The sequence below is a fragment of the Podarcis erhardii genome, assembly GCF_964252035.2.
Source record: "Podarcis erhardii genome assembly, chromosome: 5".
Lineage (NCBI taxonomy): Eukaryota > Metazoa > Chordata > Lepidosauria > Squamata > Lacertidae > Podarcis > Podarcis erhardii.
In genome coordinates, this window is record NC_138509.1 from 79426843 (window position 1) to 79444324 (window position 17482).

At 46.6% G+C, this 17482-nt stretch overlaps 1 protein-coding gene across 2 annotated transcripts in view; it reads left to right on the top strand.

Moving 5' to 3' along the window:
- The first annotated feature begins 1019 nt into the window (after nt 1–1019).
- GMPS (guanine monophosphate synthase) overlaps nt 1020–17482 on the top strand; it is a 54915-nt gene continuing 38452 nt past the window's right edge. The window contains exons 1-2 of one of the 2 annotated variants that reach the window (XM_081862418.1): nt 1020–1164; nt 14668–14849. In XM_081862418.1, the coding sequence (XP_081718544.1) occupies nt 1126–1164; nt 14668–14849 (221 nt within the window). In that variant the 5' untranslated portion in view covers nt 1020–1125. Of the gene's footprint in view, nt 1165–3803; nt 3970–14667; nt 14850–17482 lie in introns of those variants that run through there. The other variant, XM_081862419.1, reaches the window with a different exon arrangement.

Consider the following 17482-nt stretch of genomic DNA (forward strand, 5'->3'; position numbering starts at 1 on the left):
TAAAACTGAAACTGTTCTTAACCTGAAGCACCACTTTAGCTAATGGGGCCTCCTGCCGCCACCGCGCGATTTCTGTTCTTATCCTGAAGCAAAGTTCTTAACCCGAGGTACTATTTCTGGGTTAGCGTAGTCTGTAACCTGAAGCATATGTAACCTGAAGCGTATGTAACCCGAGGTACCACTGCATGTGGAGACAGGATTGTCGCCCCTGGCCTCACCTACAAGATCCAAACATTCAAGTGGTGATGAGAAAGGGTTCTGCATGTGTACGATTGAATGCACACAAGCCCCCCTCGGGTGTTATGATTCAGAGTAAACCAAACATATGCGGTGGGCAGCAAGGAAAAGCACGCTACCGCTGCCCTTGCCCTAAACTTGTGGAGGGTAACTGGTCTGAAGTGGAGGGGTGGGAGGCGGGCCTTCAGCACTTGTGGAGGCTCCCAGAACATTGATTTTCCAGGTTTCTAAAGTGCATAAGGAGCCTCATGTATAGGCAATCACTGCAAATTGAGGGTAACCCAAATGACCAGGAAAGGGCAGAGCTAGGCCTCTCAACGCTGCTGCCTGCCCCTTCATAACACATGAAGAGGGTTATTGCACCAGGTACATAAAGTGCCTATTTGTGCACAATAGCGCCTGTTGTCGCCTTCCATCTGAACATGTGGAGGAGACCAGGGAGGCAGGCCAGCCAGCAGGGTCCTGCTCCTACTCTCAGAATACATAACAAAGGTGAAAACAGAGCTATTGTGAGGTGGAAGAATTCTGATGTGGTGGCAGAGCTGAGTGTGCCATTTCATATTGCAGGCGGGGATGGCCCTTTAAAATGTTTCCTTAAAAAAAACACCACACACACTTGCAAAAGTCTAGCACATCAGAGGAGGTCTAGCTCAGAGTGTTCCCAGCTGTACTCATTTGGGACTTGAAGGGGAGGAATTATTATTCTTTGACGCAAGGCAGCAATCCTGAAAGGCACCCACCACCACCTGCAGTCTGAAGTGGTACTGTCCATTATGCCACCTTAGATCTCTTGTTACTTCTGCCTCTGCAGACCCAAAGCCTAAACTGCTGCTCTTAGGGAACAACGTGGGAGCGGGGCAGTTTACACTTGTCTTGGTGCCAGCAAAAATGTTTTCCTTTTTCTTTTTCAAGTGGATAGCATCCAAGGTACTGTATTCCATGATGAAGTCCCTGGAGCAGAGGTACAACACAAACACATCCACCCACCCACCCCGTGGTAAAAGGTAAAGGGATCCCTGACCATTAGGTCTAGTCGCGGACAACTCTGGGGTTGCGGCGCTCATCTCGCTTTATTGGCCGAGGGAGCCGGTGTACAGCTTCTGGGTCATGTGGCCAGCATGTCTAAGCTGCTTCTGGCGAACCAGAGCAGTGCATGGAAACACCGTTTACCTTTCTGCTGGAGGGGTACCTATTTATCTACTTGCACATTGATGTGCCTTCGAACTGCTAGGTTGGCAGGAGCAGGGACCGAGCAATGGGAGCTCACCTCGTTGTGGGGATTCAAACCACCGACCTTCCAATCGGCAAGCCCTAGGCTCAGTGGTTTAGACCACAGCACCAAATTTAGGGGATAGTATGGCAGTTTTCATTTCATAGTGGTTAGAGTGTCTGATTATTAGCTGGGAGACAATGATTCAAATCCACACTCGGCTCACCTTGGGCCAGTCACTGACTCTCAGCCTAACCTACCTCACAGGTTTGTTGTGGGGATTAAATCAGGGTTACAGCATGTATGCCACCTTGAGCTCCTTGCAGAAAAAGGTGGCATATATGACGGAGAACTACTTGAAAATGATTTACAGATGGTATTTAACTCTGAATAGGCTTGCTAAGATGTACAGTATAACACTGAATCAGATAAGTGCTGGAGATGCAATGGGGTTGAGGGTACGTTCTTTCATATGTGGTGGACCTGCAAAAGGGTAAAAGACTATTGGGAAATAATTTATAATGAATTGAAAAAATTGTTTCAAAGCACTTCCCAAAAAAACAATCAAACAACCAGTCTTTTTTTTTGGGGGGGGGGGATAATTCAGACGGAAATTCCCAGGTGTCAAAAAAGGTTATTTATGTATGCCACAACTGCAGCCCGTGTTTTGTTAGCCCAAAAATGGAAAATGAGTGAGGCCCCAACTAAAGAAGAATGGCAACTTAATCTGATGGAATATGTGCATCTTACAGACCTAACATATAGAATAAGAGAACAAGAAGAACATACGTTTAAAGAAGATTGGAAAATGTTTATTGAATATATGGGAGGAAATTGTGTACACTTGAAATCGTTGGCAGCATTAAGATAAATTCAACAGTGTAAATAAGTTTTGATGGATGTAATAATGGAATACTGAATGGTTTAGTTTATGTAAAATATGCAGGGATTTATGTTATGCAAAATGAACCATGGAAAGATAAGAGGGGAAGTCACTGATACATTAAATTTGTTTAAATGAATACTCTAAATTGTAAAACAGGAAATTTAATAAAAATTATATATACAAAAGAGGAAAAGGTGGCCTATAAATGCAATAACTAAATTAGGAAGTTGTGATCAAGAACCCTGCTTCCCTTTTGCTTCAGATTTCTTGAGGACTATGTACTTGCCTCAGACACATCCTGGGATGGAGCCTGTGGCCAATGTACGTTCAAGTTCGTAAGCAGGTTCCTGGTGAGGTAATCACAAGACAGGGGGACAAATTTTTGGTTTTTAAGCTAAAGTAGATATAAAATAATTTTTTTGATATTTATACCCTGACTCTTGCCCCATTTGTGGTACCTTCAAAACAAAATTTAGTTGATCTATGTAGGCTTTCCCAAACTTAGGTCTCTAGCTGTTTTTGGACTACAAGTCCCATCATCCCTAGCCAGCAGGTCCAGTGGTCAGGGATAATGGGAGCTGTAGTCCAAAAAAACAGCTGGAGACCCAAGTTTTGGAAAACCCTGATAGGATGGTGGAAGGAGGCAGGAAATCTGGCCATTCGGTTAGTTGCCTTAAGCAGCACATCAAAGGCTGAAGACCCTCTGGGACTACAATTCCCATCATCTGTGACCACCGGGTCTGATGGGAGTCTAAGTCCAGCAACAACTCGGATGATCTCAGCTTCCTCACCCCTGCTATGCAGGGTGCATCTTAGTTATTTACTGCATAACATTTATACACCGCTTGACTGCTAAAAAATGGCTGGTGCAAGCCAGCCAGATGGGCGGGTTACAAAAAGATCGAGACACCCCAAAGACCATTTTCTGGTGGCATGGCTTTCGCGGACTCTTCAAAGCTGATGCCGTGACATATTTTTTTAACCCTTTACGTGCCTCGAGACTTTTGGTAGGAATCCCCCTCTTCCCGTTTCCCCTCCGGCCGGGCGCAACTGCATCTGGCTGCATTTACCCTCGGGTAAAAAAAGCGTGCCGAGGATCGCGGCCCTCTAAGCGGGGCAAAAAAAAAATCTCCAAAATCTGCATTTCCCTCCTTTCATGCTAGCCTTTATTCCTCGAGGCGCGCGGACACCCCACGGGCGAGTCTCCCTCTTTCTATAACTGGATAGCATTGCGTTCCCTTCCCCCGGCGGCCTCCCCGCGCCTTCTCCGTCCGCCAGTGGGCGGGCTCGGCGCGCCGCTCTCGCTCCTGCCCTCCTTCTCCCGCCCGGCGCCGAAGAAGGCGGTCCGCGGGGCGCCGGGCTCCTCCTCGCGGGCGGCGCGTCCTGGCGGGGCGGGCGGGCAGGATTAGCTCATCTCGGCCGCGGAGAGGCAGCACAGCGGCGGCAGCAGCAGCAGCAGCCAGAGCGGCGGCCCCTCGGTAGCCTCGTCCTCCTTCCCGCCCGCCTCGTTGCGCGCTGCTTCCCGGCGCCCTCTCTGCGCACACGGACCCGGGCGCGCAGCAGCTCGTCCCCCTCCAAGCCTCCGGCGTTTCCAACCCCGGCCGGCTCTATGGCTGTGTGCAATGGAGACGCCAAGGTCAGTGCCGCGGCGCCGGCGGCGGGAGGGACGGGGAGGCGAAGGGGGAAGAGCGAGGAAGGGAGAGCGGCGCCGCGGCCCTGCCGGGCGAGCTTCCTCCGGGGGGCTTTGTGTGTGGCGCGTCGCGCCGGAGGCGGGAGCCATCTGGGGCGAAGGGCGAGCCCGGCTCCCCGCGCGGCTTCCACCTCCTTCTAGGGTGGCCCCCCACCCAGGCAAACACCCCCACGGAGCTTCGCCTCTTCAGGAACGACACCCCTCTCCCTCTCCCTTTGCGCGGCGTCCCGCTTTTGCTTCTCGCCGGGCACATGGGGAGAAAAGGCGCGGGGGGAGGGGAGGGGAGGAAGAGGAAGGGAGGGTGGCTGGCACCCGCCTCCCCCAGCGCGGGCACCCGGGAAGGAAGGAGCTCGCCGAGCGCCCGGCCCCCAAAGTCCGCGGTAGTCCCTCCCCTTCCCCTCCAGGCGCGTTCCCGCTGCCACTTGCCCCACATGGGCTGTTTTTGCTGCTGCGGCTGCTGCCTCCTTGCCTGGCAGAACGAGCCCCCCCCTCTTTCTCTTTCTCTTTCTTTTCTTGCCCCCCACCCACCCCTATTACTGGTCAAATGAAGGCAATCAACTTCTATGCCACTGGCAGAGCGGGCTGGATTATTATTATTTTTTTTGGGGGGGGAGAGGAGAGATAAAGAACTTTTGCCCAAGTCTGATTCTTTTCAAAAGACCTCTTCCCCTTATAAGCCTAGGCAATGTCAGCTGTCTGTTATGGGGCAGTTACCCCCCAACCCCCTTTTAGATGAGGATATGTGTGTGAACATTTGTACCTGACGGAAACAGTGTTTAAGAAGTGTGGTGGGCTCTGCCACGGTAAAAAAAATTAATACTTTCTTTACTGCATTCTCGTACTTTTACAGTTGCCTGTAAGTTCTCGTAACACCCCTTAAACTCTGCTTGTGGGGATGGTCAAAGGCTTTGCACAACACACACACTCTCTCTCTCTCTCGCTCACACACACAAACACTTACTTTTGAGTGCATGCTTGTCTGTAAAGTGTGTCTAACCCGTCTGAGAAACTTTGAGAACAGGGACGTTTTGAAAGCATACTCATTTTGAAGTTTTAATACTGGCACGGTAAGAAGTCTTGGAGGAATTGCTCTTTCCTTCCCGGTTGAGCATGGGTCAGGGGTGGGTGGGGTGGAGACAACTATCCCGGTTCACCTTTGGAAAGCTTCCCTCGTATCACCAAATTGCTTCTGTGTTGTCTGATGGTTGTTCCCCAGGGCACCCCAGACTTAACTTGAAAGCAACACTTCCCCCCTTTTTGATACAGCAAATATGTTACAAGTCTGTGTCTCTAATGCAACCCTAATTCCCAAATAAGAGTTTTCAGAACTTTGATGTTCTGTATAGATGGCAAAGCTGGAATTGGTTCAAAAGCAATAAAGTTTATATTTTACCAAGCAGACCGAGGAATGATGCGCTCCAATATTAGGCTATTTCAGAGGATGCTAATGATGTGTACATTTAATAAATAATAAGCAGGGACATAAGTGGATTGGAATGGCTTATGTCTGTTGAGTCAGACCTCATGGCCTTTTTTCCTGTTAGAGAAAACTTCGTACATTTGATTTAGTAGCAGAGACGTTACTAGACTGGTAATATGCTACTAGATGGTGGGGGGAAATAGCCAAAATCCTATTTGTCTATCCTGTCTAGACTGAATCAAATGGGCACAATCTCTTTCCCTTGGAATTCCCTTTTCTGGCTCTTCAAATAATGTGGGGAAGGGGAGTGTAGCAAGTTTCCTAACACTGAATTAAACCATTGGTCCTGCTAGTTCAGTATTGCACACACCAGGTCTGCAGGATTTCAGACATGGGTCTCTCTCAGGCCTACCTGGAGATGCTCCCAAGCCTACTTGGGACTTTCTGCATGCAAAGCAGATGCTCTACCACTGAGCAAATGTTTCAGATTAAAGGCATTAATGGTATGGAAGAGACATCGTTTATTTCATAATTTATAAAGTGTCCAGAGAATGCCCAAGCAGTGTACAGAAATAGAAATGTAAAACCCATTGCTAAATGACCTGGTTCCAGCTCTACGGTCCTATGATTTTATGAAGACCAAGAAACATTAAAAGCAACAGAAATAAAATAGACTGGTTTGAGAAGGCACGGGAGAAAAGAAAACACATTAAAAAAACAGCACAGTGTTGGAAGTTGCTTCACTTTTGAGGCAGTGTTGGAAACTCAAGATGAATAAGACGTAGCTCAGTTGGTTAGTGCGTGGTGCTGACAACCTCCAAGGTTGCCGGTTCAATCCCATAAGGGACAGCAGCATATATTCCTGTATTGCAGGGGGTTGGACTAGATCATCCTTAGGTTCCCTTCCAACTCAATGATTCTATGAGATATCCCGTTCTATGAGATAAGCTAGGTGCCAAATGGGTTGCAGTTGGCAAAACGTCTGGTTGCTATTTTGGGGCAAGACAGCTCGAAAGTCTTAGATGGACAGACTGTGATTGATTCTCAGTTAAACATCTGGCTAGTTCAGATGGTAACCTTGAGCTAGGTTAAGAGCTTTGAGAACTTAAAGAAGAAAAGCAACTTGATCCAGGGATAGTCCACATATATATTGGCCTATTCCGACCTCTTTTTCTTTTCCTGCTGCTCAGGCTGCACAGAAAAAGCATTTTGGCTCCAGAAATTCATTTTCCGACTGTGTAGATAAAATATAACAGATAGCTTTTTACAGGATGGGGTGTTAATGTGGTGAAAGCAGTCCAGATCCAAGGATCCCCAGGCATGCACCTCCAGATGGTGGAGATATCAGGCACTATCCTGGTGCCCAGACATCTTCACTTGGTCGCAAGTGGTCGAAAGCCAGGTGCAAAATGTGCCTGGCTAATTTCAAATGCTGTTTTGAGACGAGAATTCCAGAGAACTGGTCCCAGCAAGCTTCACCAAAGGGACATGTGGCACTATTGGCAGGTCTTTGTACACACACACCTGAGTGACCCAGGTAGGATGTGTGTGTGGCGGGGGAGAGGCAGCTTCTCAGATCCTTCCCAGATCCCAGTAGGAAAACCTTGACTCAATAACACTCTTAACAAAGGTATCGCATGTTCTTGATAGATTGCTCCAGTGAGCATTTGTTCCAAAGGCTGGCATTGCCTTCTTGTAAATGCCTTGCTTACCTTTATAAACTTGCAGTATTCTGATCTGGTGGGTCATTTTGTATGGTAGAGAACGGTGGCTGCCTAGCTGATGTAACCCACCTAATTTTGCAAGGTGGGGGTGAATGAGTGAAATAATCTTGTTTGAGTAAGAGTGAGAGTGATCAGAATACGCAGCACGCAACCAGCTAACACCAACTGTGTCAACCGTAGAATTTTTATTGGACATGTTCTTAGTAATTCTGCTCTGTTTTCTCATTTCTCCGCAGAAGGTTCAGCTACTTTTTCTTTGCACTTCCAATGCTTAAGTGTATACAGGTCGCAACACAAAATTTTTTTGCAGCCTGAGCTGTCTGAGAAAGTGTTCAGTTTTCAGAAAGTTTTCCCAGACTATGAACCTGTTATATTAGTAGATTTCTCTCCAGTCTCTTCATCTACATAAGGAAGCTTTGAACTCCTTACTTGTTGCACAAATCTTCTGACGATTTTTGCCTTTGTTTCAGCCTGATTCTGTGCAGGGTTTTGTGAGCCCATTGAAGTCAAGGGGGGTTGTGTAACTCACTTTGTACAGGAATGCAGCCTGCCCCCTCCCTTTTAAAAACATGCATGTGTATAACATGTAAGAAAGCTTGTTTGCTGTTAGCTGCATACGCCTGGTAATACTGGAGTTTTCTAAATGCTTTCTGACAGGAGGAACGATGAGCAAGATGTTCTCTATGGCATCTTTTATAAGTCTGCTGTGTTCACTGACACTGACTAGGGTTATCCAGTTAGAATGCTAGTGGACTGTCCCCCTTCTTTCAAAACTTTTCTAGGGGTTATGTCATTCTAGATGGTTGCTGGTAGCAGTTTAGCTTTCTCCATGATGCCTCCCCAGTTTCTTCTTTATGGCCATGGAACGTGGGTACCAATGTGGTATATAATATAGCCGTCCCTAGCCTGGTACCTAACAGATGCTGTTGGACTACAACTTCCAACATCTGGGACCATTAGTGATGCTGGCTGGGACTGTGGAGCTGGAATCACAACAGCACCTATGAGGGTCACAGTTCCTGATCCCTGTCATAACATCCAAATCACAAACTCAGTGGCAGTTCTGGTGCCAGTTCGACATAGCTACAAGCCCTAGCATCCTTGAGCACTAACCATGCTGCATAAGGCTGACAGGAGCTGTAGTCCAAGAGATCTGGAGGGTACCAGGTTGGAGAAGCCTGGTGTAATGTGTGCAGATGAAGACGGCCTGTTCTGTCCCCCTTCCTTGTGTTAAAGTAAAGGTAAAGGGACCCCTGACCATTAGGTCCAGTTGTGACCGACTCTGGGGTTGCGGCGCTCATCTCGCTTTATTGGCCGAGGGAGCCGGCTTTTGTCCGCAGACAGCTTCCGGGTCATGTGGCCAGCATGACTAAGTCGCTTCTGGCAAACCAGAGCAGCACACGGAAACGCCGTTTACCTTCCCGCCGGAGTGGTACCTATTTATCTACTTGCACTTTGACATGCTTTCAAACTGCTAGGTTGGCAGGAGCAGGGACCGAACAACGGGAGCTCACCCCGTCGTGGGGATTCGAACCGCCGACCTGATCAGCAAGTCCTAGGCTCTGTGGTTTAACCCACAGCGCCACAGTGTTAGGGAAACTGAATTATCCTTGATCAGCTGTAGTTTCCTGGGAGTCTGTGCTCATAGGTGGGTGAGTGCGTGCTGCTGCTCTTTTTGGGGAACTTGAACGTTATGATTTTGCCAGACTGAGCCCTCACCCCCTTTCCACATTCATCTTTGAATCAATTTCCCAATTACTTCCTCTTGCCAGTTCCACGTTGGGGACGTTTGTTATGACCAAGCCTTGTCAGGTACGAGGTTTGACAACTAACAGTCATCGTGATAAGTTAAACACATAGCTGTCACTAGGGAAAGTATAAGAAATATTCTCCACACGATGTAACCAGTGGATTTGCCTTGTATAAAGTGAATGTGGCAGATGGGCTGTGGGAAGATGCATTAGATACAGAGAACTGCTCCTGTATGGATGACCTTCCATGTCCACCACTAAGTTTCTCAACTTAGAAACAAAAGGGCAGGGGGAGAATTCTGTATGAACATTGGCATGTGTGAACTCAGAACAGCTCTCTGAATTGAGATGAGTGAGTGTATGTATGTGTCAAGCATGTCGAACGGACTTCATTTAATGCTGGGAATCTGTTTGCCTTAAATTGTTAATTATCCCTGAGTATGCTGATTCTGAGAATATTTTGATGGGAAGGTCCAAATCAATCTTTAGCTGATCTTCAGAGCCCTGTGGTAGAAATTGCACTTTTTACTTGGGCATTCGTGTTTGCCTCTGCCACAGCAAAAGCTTTTTTAACATCACCTGGTCAAATGGCATTTGAATTCACTTGTGATACTCACTTTTCAGTGCAAAATAATCTTGGATGGTGGTGAATATGATAATTCCCATCCATCCTTCTCTGTAAGTACTTAGGGTGGATTTCAGAGATGTAAAAATGCAACATTAGGTAAAGGTAAAGGGACCCCTGACCATTAGGTCCAGTCGTAGCCGACTCTGGGTTTGTGGCGCTCATCTCGCTTTATTGGCCGAGGGAGCCGGTGTACAGCTTCCGGGTCATGTGTGCAGCATGACTAAGCCGCTTCTGGCGAACCAGAGCAGCGCACGGAAACGCCGTTTACCTTCCTGCTGGAGCAGTACCTATTTATCTACTTGCACTTTGATGTGCTTTCGAACTGTTAGTTTGGCAGGAGCAGGGGCTGAGCAACGGGAGCTCACCCCGACGCAGGGATTCGAACTGCTGACCTTCTGATCAGCAAGTCCTAGGCTCTGTGGTTTAACCCACAGCGCCACCCGTGTCCCACCCAAGCTGGGTCCTAAAATATATATATCTCTTAGGTGTCAAAAAGCCAGAGTAAAGGAAGCATATGATGAAAACTGTACAGTGAAGGCACCAGATGTGCCTTTCTGGGCAGGGAATTCCATAGTATAGTGGCAAGGTAAGGCATATAGATTTGATTTATATTTATTTGATGCCTTTATTTCCCTCCTTCCTTTCCCAGCTACTTACATAGCTAGTTAGCATGTGCATGCCACACATTCCACCCACCCACCAGTAATGTCAATGACTTTTGCTAAACCAGTCCTGGTGTTTTGAGTGTTTTGACATTAGAGCAAAGAAGGGGTTCCTTTTGCAGAATAGGCTAGTATAGGATTGGGCTCTCATCTTTGTTTCAATTTGGGGTATTCATGATCTCTAGAACTTGCACAGGAAACTGCCAGTAAAGCAAATCATGAGATGATTTAAAAAAAATATTTCATCATGTAATTGGTTTGTTTGGTTGATCAGTCACAGATAACTGCAGACTTCTCATGAATGAGATGATTTATTTCAGTGCGGACGCTTGTGATTTGAATTAATCTACACAATCTGATATCTTGAAAAGAGAAGAAAAGGGCCCATTATAATTTTATTCTGACCTCCCTTGTTTCCCGTCACAGCCTTCTTTCCTGAATGAAGTTTTTCAGTTCAAATGTTCTTAGCTCGTTAATGATTTCCCCTTTATCTAATTTCAGTTGTATTCGAAACTATGTGCCATGTAGAATCCTACTATTGCAGCTACTGACCACAGTACTCTGCATTCACTTAGAGTGAATCCACATGATGGTATTATGACAGGGGTCAGCAAACTTTTTCCGCAGGGGGCCGGTCCACTGTCCCTCAGACCTTGTGGAGGGCCGGACTATCTTATCTATCTACTTATCTATCTATTCCTATGCACACTGCGAGGGGGACAATAGTCCTCCTCCCCACCCACCCCAGCCCCAGCCACCTTCTTGGTTTGCCGCCTGCCTCATTCGCTGAAGGGCTGGCAATGTTGGCACGAAACGGGCATCCTCCCCACCCAGAGAACGAAGGTGCTGTGCTTGCTTTCCCAGGGGCTGCCGCTACCATCACCACCACTGCTGCTGCTTCTCCTGAATACGTTGTCTATTGCTCAGGCTGACTGAACGGCGAATGGTTAAGTTATGTCATAATACAGGGGCCAGCAAACTACGGCCCCTGGGCAGGGTCAGGCCCACCTGGGTCCTAAATCTGGCCCGTGCCGCGAAGCCAGAACCTGCCGCGGAGCTGAGACTCCTGGCAATGGCAACGGAGGAAGAGGCCGAGTGGCAGTGGCTCTGCCAATCAAACACCACTCCTGGTTTACCTCAGCGCGGTGTGGGGACATCTCTGCCAATCAAACACCGCACCTGGTTTGATGGGCAGAGCCACCACCACTCAGCCTCTTCCACCGCCACTACCACCCTGGTGCTCCTGTGGGCTCAGTTTGGTTAAATTGTGATGTTAACCATAGTTAGCATGCAACAGGATGGTAAAAAGTAAAGGACCCCTAGACGGTTAAGTCCAGTCAAAGGTGACTATGGGGTGTGGCGCTCATCTCGCTTTTCAGGCCATGGGAGTGGCGGTTGGTCCACAGACAGCTTTCCAGGTCATGTGGCCAGCATGACTAAACTGCTTCTGGCACAACGGAACATCATGACGGAAGCCAGAGCTCATGGAAATGCCGTTTACCTTCCTGCCACAGTGGTACCTATTTATCTACTTGCACTGGCATGTTTTTAAACTGCTAGGTGAGCAGGAGCTGGGACAGAGCAATGAGAGCTCACCACCATCATGTGGATTTGAACCGCCGACCTTCTGATCGGCAAGCGGTTTAGACCATAGTGCCACCCATGTCCCGTGCAAGAGAGAGACCACAAGTGGGGAAGGAGGAAAATAGAAGGGAGAATGGAGAGGAAATAAAAGTTTCTGGAATATTGTTAGCCACCGTTAGTGCTACTTTACTAGGGGAAAGGAATGTAAACGGAAGTAGAAAAACAAGCTTCGCTCAATGCATCCCCCTTCAATGTTGTATGGCAGAAGAGCCTTTTGTATTTTGTTTTGAAAACAGATGTAGTACATAAACACTGCAAACCTTTAAACCCCGAGGATATTGCTATATTTAATCCTCTGTTACTTTTGCATTTGGCAGTTATAGTCTCTCTCTCTCTCTCTCTCTCTCTCTCTCTCTCTCTCTCTCTCTCACACACACACACACACACACACACACACACACACACACATTACAAGATTGCCTTAACACCCAGTCGAAATCTGTAATCTTGTATCCAGTTACACTCTTATAAAATCAAACTGATTAGCGTGAGATGCATGCAACACATGACTGACTGCAGTATTTTAATGTGGAACCCATTCCGTACCTCTTCCTTAAGAGCATGCGTGGAATGATGCATAGCAGCCTTGATTTCTTAAATCAAGAATGATTGCTTATTCACAAATGACATCCAAGGCTCCCTGATGCCATGGATATTAGGAATTGAACCATGGTTGCTGGAACCAGACTGGGACCTAAGTCTGGTGAGTTTAGGTCTTTAGGTAACATGAAACCTTTGGGTTGTAGAGGCCTAGTATAAAAATACTTGTGTCTGTGCCTGACCAACAGAACAGTACCTTCTCCAACTCCAGCTCCTAATTTTGGGGATCTTTTCTTGCCCAAGTTCATGCACACCTGAGCCATAAACAGTGCTCAAAATTAGCCAGGTGCCAGACTCGTTTTGCGACTGTTGCAGGTCCAGTTGCGACCACATGGAGATTTCCGCATGACAGGTTGGCGACTGGGGAAAGCAAAATGTCATTTAGAAAAGGATCTTAAATATTTTCCTTGAAACAGTTTTATTCTGGATTGTTCTATCTGATGTTTTGATGTGCTGGAAAATGCTTTGAGCTTTGTTCTTTAAAATATAAAGCGGTATAGAAATAGAATGAATCTTCATCATTATCCTCATCATCCTCATCCCATTGAGGGTGGGAATGGTGCCTAGGCATTCCATTGTGGCAGCCTATGCGCCAAGGAGAAAATGCTTAATTTTGCACAGTATAAAGGAAGTGTTCTGTCTGTGAGTTTTCTTCTGATTGCAGTCAGTCTCTTAATTTAAAAAAATTACTAAAGTGTGTGTCAGGGCTGCGTGAAATCTGGTTTTCAACATTGCGATATATCACCAGCTAAATATTGTGTTATACTGATATATCACAATGTCTGAAATATGGATGGAGCTATGTAGAGGCATTGGCTGGCTTCACAGTTTCCCCCGCATCCTGATTTTTGCCAGTGACTGCTTTTGTGATTTGCTGCCCACTGCATGGAGCAGGGGACAGCTGAGCCAAAAGAGTTAACAGGGGCTTCAGGAATTGAGAGAAGCATTGACTGGCTTCACGGTTTTTCACTCATTGTGGTTTTTGCATAGCACACACACACACGTCATGATTCGTGATATATTGCCAGGTCAGAAATGATGAAACTGATATCACAATATGGACTTCAAACCAGTTTTGAAGCCCTAATGCGTAGGTCATTTCAGTTCATACTGTGAAGGAGAGTATTATGGTATGGGCAGACCTATATGTATGGACGTAGCCCTATTTATTCCCTTCATGAGTGCAATTCATTTATTTATATCCATCTATCAGTCACTTCCCTTGAAATACCTCAAAGCAGTTTCACAATAAAAACAACTGCACAATTTTACATACACACATACCGTATTTTTTGTTCTATAAGACTCACTTTTTCCCTCCTAAAAAGTAAGGGGAAATGTGTGTGCGTCTTATGGAGCGAATGCAGGCTGCGCAGCTATCCCAGAAGCCAGAACAGCAAGAGGGATTGCTGCTTTCACTGCGCAGCGATCCCTCTTGCTGTTCTGGCTTCTGAGATTCAGAATATTTTTTTCTTGTTTTCCTCCTCCAAAAACTAGGTGCGTCTTGTGGTCTGGTGCGTCTTATAGAGCGAAAAATACGATATATACAATTATAGACAATTTCACATCCTATACCACCTGAATCTCTAAGCTACGCTTCCAGATACATCCACAAAGGTTGCTAGAATACGCATTTTATTAGCCCATCTGTCTCTGCAGCTAGTGCTAGTAATTTATTGTGACACATCCTTAGCCCGATTAGGGATGCAGTCTCATCTCATTTCTAAAATCTTCCCATCCTGTTCACCTGAAAGTAGTACGTTTTTGCCCAAGCTGAGTGGCTGTTACAAGCTTCCTCTTGGGTGACTCTGTCCCATAAAAGTGTTGCTAATTACTAAATGCCGCTTCTAGCAGAAGCAATGGCAAAAAAGGAAGGAAGGGTTAGAGCCCTAGGAAGGGGTGCAAAATGACCAACATTGCATCTATATTCATTAATAAATAGTGTCTGTTAAACTTGACTAATGCAACGTGTTTCTCCTAAATCTTATATTTATTGCATATAATGTTACAGTCTAGGGTTGTTGTTGCTTTTTTTTTAAAAAAAAACCATGCATTCTTAATTATTCCAAGAGACTTCCCAAAGCAAGAGCTTGCAAGTATCTTAAATAATTAATTTAGCTACTTACTTCTCATTTTAAAAGTAGTTTAATTTTCTGTTCTTGCTCTGTGCTGGTAATCCAAGTGATAAAAGTGTTTATGTAAATAATATTCACAGTTGGAGAATGCTGGAGAAGATCTCAAGGATGGTCTCTGCCGCTACGATGGAGCTGTAGTGATACTTGATGCTGGGGCGCAGTATGGGAAAGTCATAGATCGCCGAGTCAGAGAACTGTTTGTCCAGTCAGAGATATTCCCTTTGGAAACACCTGCCTTTGCCATCAAAGAACAGGGATTCCGGTAAGATTGGTTCTGTTTTGTGTTTTACCCTTTAAGTTCTGAACTTCGTCTGGGAAGCCAGAAGGAGGACTTGCATGGTGCTTTTATGTAGGACTTGACTGTCAAATCAATTTTATGTAGAACTTGACTGTCAAATCAATTGGAACACCTAGTGAGGGATGTACTGAGGAAAATGTACATGGTTTCTTATCCTGGGATTATTATACCATTAGAGCAGTGATGGCCAAACCTGGCCCTCCAGCTGTTTTGGGACTACAATTCCCATCATCCTTGACCACTGGTCCTGTTAGCTAGGGATGATGGGAGTTGTAGTCACAAAACAGCTGAAGGGCCAAATTTGGCCATCACTGCATTAAAGGGTGGAGATGGAGGATTGAATGTTAGAATGCTCCCCTTGCCAGGCAGAAGACCAGTATAGGATAGAAGTCTACTCTAGAACCTTCACTATAACCTATGCTTCTCCTATGTTTAGGGAGTGTTCCATAGAGGGGGCATTTAGTCATTCAGTTGCCAGGAATATTGTGAGATGATACAGAACAAACAACATACTGCCCTGCTTTTTTTTTTTTTAAAGCAAATGCAGATTGGATCTGACACTCGACATATCAGATGTTAAAACATGCAAAATCCTTCTGAAAGCGTTCTAGTTTTGAGAGGGAGGGGATTTGGATAACCAACCCATCAAGGACCATCCTGGAATGTCCTTTGACATGCTCACATATAGCAAACACTGGGTCAGATTCAAGTTCAGTGGTGGGATTCCTGGCTTGACCCTTTTCAGATCAGAAGACCTTTGAGCTTTCCCTCTACTGAGACACTGGGATTGTGGGAAGTAAAGGTTGAATAGAACAGAAAGATCAAGTTGGGTGTTATCAGCATGCTGAGGACAAGCTCACTCGGAACCTTTCTGCTGTTTCTCCCCCAGTAGTATTAAGGTGGAATCCATCAGGATTCCTTAATAGAGAGATGAGGGGGAAAGACAACAAGCAATTTGCTTATTGTACTCTCTGGACTTTTCAGTTGAGAAGCAAGTACCATATTTTTCGCTCTATAGGACACACCGACCATAGGACGCACCTTGTTTTAGAGGGGGAGAACAATAAAAAAAAAATCTACCCCTCTCTGCGCAGCGCCCCCTTCAGCAAAGCGGCAGGAGAAACGGAGCCCCTTCCATTTCTCCTCCCGCTTAGCTGAAGGGTCTTTGCCTTGGCTGAAGAGGCACCTACCCTTCAGTGAAAGGAACCCGAAGCCTCCGAACTCCCGCTGCGCTCTGGAGGCTTCAGGCGGCTATCTTTGAAGCCTGGAGAGCGAGAGCGGTCAGTGCGCACCGACCCCTCTCGCTCTCCAGGCTTCAGCAGAAGGCATCCCGAAGCCTCCGTAGGCTTCAGGCAGCTATCTGGAGAGTGAGATGGGTCAGTGCGCACCAACCGCTCTCGCTCTCCAGATAGCCTCGGGTTCCTTTCGCTTGTGGGGCTGGCGGTGGGGAAAGCCGAGCTTCCCTCACCGCCAGCCCCGGGAAAGCCACCGCCAGCCCCAAAGAGCAGGTTGGGGAGCAGCGGAAAGGCTGCACGCAGACTTCCCGCTGCTCCCAGAGCTTGTCGGGGCTGGCGGGGGAAGCCTGGTCCCCCCCCCAGCCCCAGGGACCACACATTTGCTCCGTAAGACGCACAGACATTTCCCCTTAGATTTTAAGAGGGGGAAAAGTGCGTCTTATGGAGCGAAAAATACGGTAATTGCTTTTCAAGCAGCTATTTGAACAGTCACACACTTAGACCAGGGGCAGCTCACTTGTGGCCCTACAGATGCTGTTGGACTCCAACTCCCATCAGCCCCAGCCAGTGGCCAAGGATGGTGGAAGCAACCTTGACTTAGAGCTTCCAGTGCCACAATTGTGGCCTAACAAGATTCACAGGACAAATGGCACCCAGTCAATGTCAAAGCAAGCATTACTGGTAAAAAACAGATGAGTGGTACAGCAGCCGTAGGAAAATATTATTTTAGTGCCTAAGATAAAACCAGTGGTGGCTAACTTTTGGTCCTCCAGGTGTTTCTGGTCTACAACTCCCATAATCTCTGACTATTGAATATGCTGGCTAGAGCTGATGAGGTTTGGGAGTCCAACAACAAATAAAGGCATGCAATTTAGCCACCTCTAGGATTTGCCAATGAGAATGAATTCAAACACGCTTGTAGGACTGAATGCAGAAGGTAACAGCTTAAACCTCCTAGATTTCAAGTCCATTTACCTCCCCATAAAAAGCTTTTCTTATCAGAATGTTAAAAACGCAGTAGCAGCAGAGACAAGAGGTGTGCACTTGTTTTCCTAAACCTACCAGTTCTGTGGCACAGTCTTTAAATGCTATTATTGCAGCTGGTTGCTTGTTTTTTTGTTTAAAACCAGAGCTCTGTCTTCTGTTAAATGGAAGGAGGGAGCGTCTGTCAACAGAGTGAGTGGCAGGAGTTGAACGAGTAGATGATGTGCGGCCATTTCATAGTTCAACAAGGCTGTCAACAGGAAAGTAATCCTCATAAATGTCTCCCAGAGAGGTCTGGAAATCCAGCCAGTTCCACGAGTTCCTGAAGTGATCATGAAGTGGGTTAGGATATTATAAACCAGGAGTTGTGGGATGTGG